Source organism: Mobula hypostoma, chromosome 1 (assembly GCF_963921235.1).
Source record: "Mobula hypostoma chromosome 1, sMobHyp1.1, whole genome shotgun sequence".
NCBI classification, from domain to species: Eukaryota; Metazoa; Chordata; class Chondrichthyes; order Myliobatiformes; family Myliobatidae; genus Mobula; species Mobula hypostoma.
The window spans coordinates 231,276,124-231,284,867 of NC_086097.1; the positions used below are offsets into that span (position 1 = coordinate 231,276,124).

The following is an 8,744-nucleotide window of genomic DNA, read 5'->3' on the forward strand; positions in this document are numbered from 1 at the left end:
CAGCGAAACGATCTCCCTGTCTGTGTCGGGTCTCACCAATATATAGAAAGCTGCACCAGGAGTACCGGACGCAGTATATCACCCCAGCCAACTCACAGGTGAAGTGTCGCCTCACCTGGAAGGACTGTCTGGGGCCCTGAATGGTGGTGAGGGAGGAAGTGTAAGGGCACGTGTAGCATCTGTTCCGTTTACAAGGATAAGTGCCGGGAGGGAGATCGGTAGGAAGGGATCGGGGTGGGGGGGAATCGTTCCCTACGCCACTCCCTTGTCCATTCGTCCCCCCCATCTCCTCCCTCGTAGCCTGTGGTACATCCCATCCAGTCCCGGTGACTTATCCAAAAGCTTTCCAAAAGCTCCAGCACATCCTCTTCCTTAATATCTACATGCTGAAGCTTTTCAGTCATTTATAAAACTCAATGGGGACCAGAGCAGAAGGTGAGCGAGTGTTCAGTGCAGTTTATTTGTGTGTGAGGGGTCTCACTCACTGCTCCCAGAGAAAGGTGCCTACATACGAATGGTCTCTCTCTCTCTTCCTCCCCCCCCGCCACCCCTCACTCGATACTACTAGAGGATGGTGCCAGAGTCCGTGGATCTCTGGCAAGGTTTAATCAACGCAGTTTGTGGATTGGTCGCTGTAGTTCATGTTATTTGTGTTTCTGGTCACTCCTTTCTTCATTGCTGTTTTATACCATTTTGATCAAGGCAGACGAGTGCTGTGGCCTACAGATAGTGGGAAGTGCAGTGCTGAATTGAACTGAACTAAACATGCCCGGACTCCTTGAATGACTTTGTGATTTGGTCGGAGGGGTGGAGCACTTAACAGCGGCTCCTTCGCTTGCATCTTCGGAAACAGCTCTATTTCTATCTTTAATATCTCTTTTTCCCTTTCAGGGTTCTTTTGAAGACCCTGACCTGGAGTTACACGCTGACTTTGGTTCTTTGCGGAAATGGGACCCACTCTCAGGGCCTTACGACCAGCCGCTTTTCGATACGCCAAGGCTGCCGCCTGGAAGACCAGTGCGCCTTCAGGATGTCGGATTTTCGTGGCTCTGGAGGCGGGCGGATTCGAGGCCAATGCCACCACTTGATGTGTCGTGGGAGTACACGGAAGATCGGAAGCAGCGAGCCGGCTGCGTGCCAAGAGACCAGAGTTCTTTTGGCACAGAGCTCGGAAAAAGCAACGCAACAGGCTTTTAACACCATAAATTAGCAAGTTGTTTTGTTACGTCTCCCCTCTTATAGTGAAATGGGGACACCCCTTTTTCCATTATTAGGGACAGAGAGAGCCTGTGGTTTGTCGAATTACCAGGTTAACTGGGGTTCTGCAAGTCGGTGTCTTTGCTGTTGTCTTGCTGTTCGCATGAGTGCTCGGTGGAGGGTACAGATGCTTTTTCGCTGGTGGGGGGGTGGCTTTGCTGCTGCTTATGCATGGGACAGAGGAGCTGGGGGGGGCTTTGGGGTTCTAATATTTAATTGTCATTCATTCTTTGGGGCACTCCTCTGTTTTCGTGGATGTTTGCGAAGAAAAAGAATTTCAGGATGTATATTGTATACGTTTCTCTGACATTAAATGTACCAATTGAAACCTACTGTATTGTGTTTTTCACTTTTTTTTTCTAGCTGTTTGCATGATTTGTTCTTTTGCACATTGGGGATTTGATGTTTTTCTTTATACCGGTTTCATGGCTCTCCATGGGAAGACAAATCTCAGGGTTGTATGCTACATATATACTTTGATAATAAACGTTCTTTGAATAAAAAAATGTACTAATTGTAATGTCTAAAATGAAACTTGTGAAAAAAAAACTGCTTCAGTGTCTTTCTCTAGAGATTTGATCTGAAAACAATTTTCACCACAATATTTAATTTGTTCATTAACCTGAACAAAGCATGCATTAGTGATAGACCTGTTCAGAAAAAACTTTAATGACAAAGCTAGATTCTGACAGCAATATCTGCTGGTGCTTAGAGGGAAAAAAAAGCAAAGACCTACGATAGGAGGCAAGACTGAATTGCTTCTGCATTACATTTCTATACACTTGCAGCAGCCATCGCCTTTGGAATAACAAAATAGATACAAAAAGAGCATTAAATATTTCAATGTTCTTCAGTGCTAGAAGATAAAAATCTATTCATTTCCACTGTGACCAAGGGCAGCACGCAAGTAACAAAAATAGTGAACACTGTTTGTAATAATTCACAGACAACAGTTAACTGCTTCCCATAATACTACAATGTAGATTTTAAACACCACACTCTAAGAAGATGTTGAATAGGGTATATAGTTTAATCAGTTTTCCATCTATATGACAAAGGCATTGAAATAAAAAGTAAAAGTACAGGCTACAGCAAAACATAACAGATTCTGCAAATGTTGGTAATCCAAAGTCACATGCCCAAAATGCTGGAGGAACTCAGCAGGCCAGGCAGCATTTATGGAAAAAAGTACAGTCGACGTTTCGGGCCGAGACCCTTCGGCAAGACTGGAGGAAAAGAGCTGAGGAGTAGATTTAAAAGGTGGTGGGGGGGGAGGAGAGAGAAAGACAAGGTGATAGGTGAAACTGGGAGGGGGAGGGTTGTAGTAACAAGCTGGGACGTTAATTGGTGAAAGAGATACCAGGCTTGAGAAGGGGGAAGTCTGATAGGAGAGGACAGAAGGCCATGGAAGGAAGAAAAGTGGGGAGGAACACCAGAGGGAGGTGATGGGCAGGCAAGGAAATGAGGTGAAAGAGGGAAAAGGGGATGGGGAATGGCAAAGGAGGGGAGGGGGCATTACTGGAAGCTTGAGAAATCGATGTTCATGCCATCAGGTTGGAGGCTATCTAGACCTAATACAAGGTGTCGTTCCTTCAACCTGAGTGTGACTTCACCACCACAGTGGAGGAGGCCGTGGATTGACATATCAGAATGGGAATGGAACGTGGAATTAAAATGGGTGACCACTGGGAGACCCTGATCTTCTGGTGGACGAAGTGGTCTCCCAATCTACGTCAAGTCTCACCGTTTTACAGGAGGCCACACTGGGAGCACTGGACACAGTATATGACCCCAACGGACTCACAGGTGAAGTGTCACCTCACCTGGAAGGACCGTTTGGGGCCCTGAATGGTAGTGAGGGAGGAGGTGTAGGGGCAGGTGTAGCACTTGTTCCACCTGCAAGGATAAGTGCCAGGAGGGAGATCAGTGGGGAGTGATGAATGGTCAAGGGAGTCGCGTAGGGAGCGAACTCTGTGGAAAGCAGAAAGTGGGGGGGGGCGTGGGGGGAATGATGTGCTTAGTGGTGGGATCCCGTTGGAGGTGGCAGAAGTTTCGAAGAACCAGAACTGGACCCAGAGCCTGGTGGGGTGGTAGGTGAGGATAAGAGGAACCCTATCCCTGGTAGTGTGGCAAGAGGATGGGGTAAGAGCAGACATGCATGAAATGAAATGGAAGAGATGTGGTCGAAGGCAGCGTCGATGATGGAGGAAGGGAAGCCCCTTTCTTTGAAAAAGGAGGATAACCCCTTGGTTCTGAAACAAAAAGCCTCATCTTGAGAGCAGATGCAGAAGAGGCAGAGGAATTGAGAGAAGAGGATGGTGTTTTTTTTACAAGTAACAAGGAGGGAAGGTCCAAGCAGCTGTGAGAGTCAGTAGGTTTATAATAGACATCAGTAGATAAGCTGTCTCCAGCGATAGAGACAGTGAGATCAAGAGAGGGAGGGAGGTGTTGGAAATGGACCAGGTAAATTTGAGGGCAGGGTGGAAGTTGGAGATGAAGTTGATGAAGTCAACGAGCTCCACGTGGGTGCAGGAAGCAGCACCAATAAAGTCGTTGTTGTAGCGTAGAAAAAGTGGGGACGGACACCAGTGCAGACTTGGAACATAAACTGTTCCATGTAGCCAACAGAAAGGCAGGCATAGCTGGGTCCCATGCTGGTACCCATGGCTACACCTTTTGTTTGAAGGAAGTGGAAGGAGCAAAAGGAGAAATTATTAAGAGTGAGGACAAGTTCTGGTAGACGGAGGAGAGTGGTGGTGGAGGGGAACGGTTTGGGTTTGGTGTTGAGAAAGAAACAGAGAGCTTCGAGGTTTTCCTGGTGGGAGGATGGAGGTGTACAAGGACTGGACATCCATAGTGAAAGTAAGGTCAAGCAACATCTATGGAAAGGAATAAAGGGACAACATTTCAGGCTGAGACTATTCATCAGGACTGGAAAGGAAGGGGGATGGGGAAGAAGCCGGAATAAGATGGTGGGGGAGGGGGAAGGTAGGTGAGTGGGAGAGGGGAGATGAATTGAGAAGCTGGGTGGTGATAAATGGAAAAAGATGAGTGGACCACGGGTGAAAGGGAAGGAAGAGGGGCACTGGAAAAGAGCTGATAGGCAGGTGAGAAGAAAAGGGCAAGAGCAAAGTCGGAATGTGGAATAGGAAAGTAGAAACTGGGGAGAGGGAGATGGGAGAAATTACCAGCAGAAAGAGAATTCAATGTTCATGTACATATTTACTTAAAACAAAGGAGCAATTTGATTTCCCTCAAAGATCTTCCACAATTTTTATTTCAAATAAACTAATTTATCATGTTCAATCTGTTTTTTGTGAGACACTGTGTATTCAGAAAGATCTTTTTAGTTGGTCCCCACCTAAGCAACAAAATGTTCATTTCATAGATAAAACAAATTTATAAAGGTAACTTCATTTAGCAGTCCTGACTTACGGACATCCATACGTACAAAAGAGCTTCCGTAATATTATTAAATTCAAAAGTCCAATGGAGAAGCAAACGTTCAACTCTACAAATACAATTTTCTTTCTCTCTCTCTTTCCACATCCCCTAACACTTTAAGCAACTGTTCTTTCTTATTGGGAATGTGTGCTTTTGATGCCATTCAATACAAAGTGGGCAGGTTACAGATTACATATTTTACAACAGATTCATTTACAATAAATATTTTATCCTGTAAACACCTACATGAAGATAATTGTATTCAACTTATCATTAACTTTCAGTAAGTCATTGAAGGAAGGTTCTGCTGGTAAATGCATAACCTTTCAAAATCTATTGACCCATGGATTATGAATAAAAGGACGTGATTAACATTTACAACCTTTCTTTGCACTGAACAAAGATAAACTCCGCCCACCTGTCAGGTTGAGGGGTTGCTGACCAACTTCTGTCATAATTTCTGAGGAAATCACACTCGATCCCATCTGCAGGCTTCTGTCTGCAGCTTTACTTTCCTCCAGCCTTTCCCCGGCATTCATTCTATTTCCCTTGAGGAATGATCCACTGTTTTAAAGAACCAAATCGCATAATTACTTTCAGATCAGCACAAGACATAGTTAGATATGCTCTCAAGCCCTCAAAATGTTTTTTCTTTTATTAGGAATACTCAATGTAATCCTTGATCAAAGTTCAAAGTAAACTTATTATCAAAGTAGACATAAATCATCATATACAACTCTGTGGTTCATTTTCTTACAAGCATACTCAGTAATTCTAAGAACCATAACAGAGCAAATGAAAGACCACACACAACAGGGTGAACAAACAACCAATATGCAAAAGACAACAAAATGTGCAAATAGAAGAGAGAAAATGATAATAACAATAAACAAGCAATAAATATTGAGAACAGAGACGAAGACTCTTTGAAAGTGAGTGTATAGGTTGTGGGAACAGTTCAGTGATAGGGCAAGTGAAGTAATCCCCAGTGGGTGAAGAGCAAGATGGTTGAGGGGTAACAACTGTTCCTGAACCTGGCGGTGTGAATCCTGAGAATCAGAAACATATATGGTGAAGGCCCCTGCACCTATGAAATATCCGAGTAGGAGTCATGTATCTGTTTTCTCTCTGCATTGAACGTTTTCCCTGGGCATTCAACTCAGTGTTGAACGTTTATTACGGTAGTCACGTGGGCTTCACAATATAAATAAATAAGACAGCTGCAATGTTTTAGAACTTATGGAAATATGCAGTAACAGACATCTGAAGAAGAAAGCCCTTAACTCCAAGTGGAGTCATCCGGATGCTGTCATGGCGACGTTTCTTTAGCGGGCTTTCTTATTTTTACGAGGCCGAGTTGTTAGCTCGACGCCCAACCCAGCACGGATGGAAAGCGTGCAAGGGAGCCAACTGGATTCGAACTCCAGAGCCTTCGCTCCGAAGTCCGGCGCTGATGCCACTACGCTGCCAGCCGGCTAAACAGACATCTGGTGAATAGGTAATGATACAGCTCTAAACCAGAGTCCATTCTGTTAAAACGCCACTTCAACCTCATGATTCTGAAAACCTCTGATAAAACTGACAAAGCATCATTCCTGGAAGGAAGGGCAAGCAATAATCATGTTTCATAAACTAATGTGCAGAAATTATAAAGTACTTCACTTCAACAAAAGTAACTTGTAGTATATGCACGTCACTGTTACCTTCTCAAATAATTGTTTGGCAAAGTGTTCATTGACATTTCATAAATCTTTTATTACTAAATTTCAACAGATTATTTTCTTTTCCTAGAAACATCAATACCCCAATGATAGTTTTCACACACAATCAAGTTCAATATTCCTCATAATGTTGCGTTGTTTCATGTTATGTCAAGAATTTGCCCAATTAGCAGTGACTAACTCTGTCAGATGTCCAATAATCCAATTGACCGGTTTAAAAACACTTAGGTGAGTTTAATAATTTCACAGTGCAGTGTAACTTCATACTAGGTTAGGTGAATGAAGCGTTCTAAGCGCAGCGCTGCATTTTAAAGGGTCCTTTTAGATCATCCCGATTTATACACATTTATATATATTTAAAAAATCTGCCAAACACCGACTCAGATAATTGTTCTTTTCCTTTCTTCAAAAGAGCCCCGATTTGCATTTCGCAATTCTGTTTCCTCCAGGTTTGTTGAAAATAATGGCATAACCATCAGATATACGTCTCTTCAACGGAACCTTCTGGTTTTTAAAACCCTCCCCTACATCGAGACAAAACTAAATAAATACAACTTTAATCTACAAATATAAAAGTGCTTCCGTTTGACTGCAACATGTTATTTCCGTATTCAGTAAACTGCGGGAAAAGAAAAGCGTAAATAAATAGTTCCATTAAAGATCTCAATTCCGAGACTCGGTGTTCTTAAATTAGCAACATCTTTCATGGAAACGTATAAATTGTTACTGAACGAGGCATCGTTTCAGATGCTTACATTCGCATCGTCTCGAAAGAAAAACTGCACCGGGTGGGGGGAAACCATCACCCATTTAAAGAAAAGAGAACGATCCGGTGTGTTTAATAAATTCGGCAGTAACTACCGAGAGGCAGCGTAATTAAATTAAATTAAATACCTTCAAACAAGTACAAGTCCAGTTACCGCGCGGCAGCAGATTCCCTTGCATTGGCTCCCACAGCGCAACTAAACAGTTAGCAGTCACATTGTGTCCTTTCGCTCCCGACGGGGGGAGAATAAAATACTTTACAATCTGTCTTAATTGACTTTTTGTAATGACATGAATGCACTTAACAAGCAGTTAAAGATTTCAAAAGAAAACATTTGCAGAACAGGAATATTTATCAAAATGGCGGAGCGAAGAATATTTACAACACAACAATGTTCAGTGCACGATTCTATATTATTAAAAGCTGCATTGATTAAAATCTGCAGCAGGACACCAAAATATTGGAACTTTGACTGGTAAATGCTTGCAAAGTAACGTTTCCAAATATCTCTGGTTACAATTGCGCAATTATTCTGGAAAAACGTGCGACTTTTTCGTGTTTATATGCAAGTGCATTGAAAATGCAATGTGAAGTGTTATGGAGGAATGTTTGTTTTACAAAGAGCTTAGATATAAAAAAATATGAACAATCAGATTAAAAACACTACTCGAGAGCAGCCTGTGAGCACCTTTCCCTCTGACTGGTTTTTATTTTCCACCCAAAATTCTGAAAAATTCCCCTTCTGTTCCTCCCCCCTCCCGCCCCAAGGATAAATTGTTTTAAGTAGTTTCAATTGAAAACCAGTCGACAGTAATTCCGCATTGAACGTCATTAAAACTAAAGAATATCTGTCAGTCAGTGCATCTGGAAGCGGAAAACTGTCAAAAAAGTGTGAAACAAAGTCTGTTGCATTCTTTTAAGTTAAACGCCAGATCGCGCCGGAAGCATATTCCTGCTTTTTTTTTCTCTTTCATTTCAAAAATGAGAGAAACAAATTTCACGCTGAATTTCCTTACCAGTGTAAGCTGTAATACTAGGCCCTTTTTTTTCAGCTGGGAGAGGGAGGCGGGCAAACTGAAGGCGCAGGCGCGCAGAGCGTACATTACTCCAGCGAGCAAAGTAACAATTCCACCTGACTCTTGAGGAAGCGAGATCGGGAGAGGGTAGAGAGGCGAGCATTCACCTGAGCAGGAATGAGACGAAGTGCCGGGATGTGGGGATTTACTTGGGGGCAGAAAGAAAGTAACTGGACTTGAACCCGACTCTGACCCTGGCGAAAGATGTGAAGATTCACCTGAGGCTGAAGGGTGAGAAAAGAGCAAAAATATGGGGATTCACCTCGGAGAGAAAAGGGCTAAAGAATCGTCTGGCGCAGAAAGACAAATGGTGCTAGAAGTTGTTTGAAACTTAAAAGAGGAGAAAAAATATTGAAGTCTGATAATAAGCAAAGGATCTGATTTTTTTAAAAACCGTAGATCTTGGTATTCACATGTAACTAGAAAAAAAGTGACAACTATATTACAGTTGTAATGAATTCATTGGTATTGAGGAAAAGG

The 8,744-nt window shown here is 42.9% G+C and overlaps 1 protein-coding gene across 4 annotated transcripts in view; it reads right to left on the reverse strand.

Moving 5' to 3' along the window:
• Positions 1-8,253, reverse strand: part of LOC134355649 (lethal(3)malignant brain tumor-like protein 4) — a 427,935-nt gene extending 419,682 nt beyond the window's left edge. For 3 of the 4 annotated variants that reach the window (XM_063065900.1, XM_063065889.1, XM_063065869.1), the window contains exons 1-2: positions 8,205-8,253; positions 5,120-5,265 (exon numbers count right to left, since the gene is read on the reverse strand). In XM_063065900.1, the coding sequence (XP_062921970.1) occupies positions 5,120-5,240 (121 nt within the window). In that variant the 5' untranslated portion in view covers positions 5,241-5,265; positions 8,205-8,253. Of the gene's footprint in view, positions 1-5,119; positions 5,266-7,316; positions 7,418-8,204 lie in introns of those variants that run through there. The other variant, XM_063065879.1, reaches the window with a different exon arrangement.
• Between the last annotated feature and the right edge of the window lie 491 nt (positions 8,254-8,744).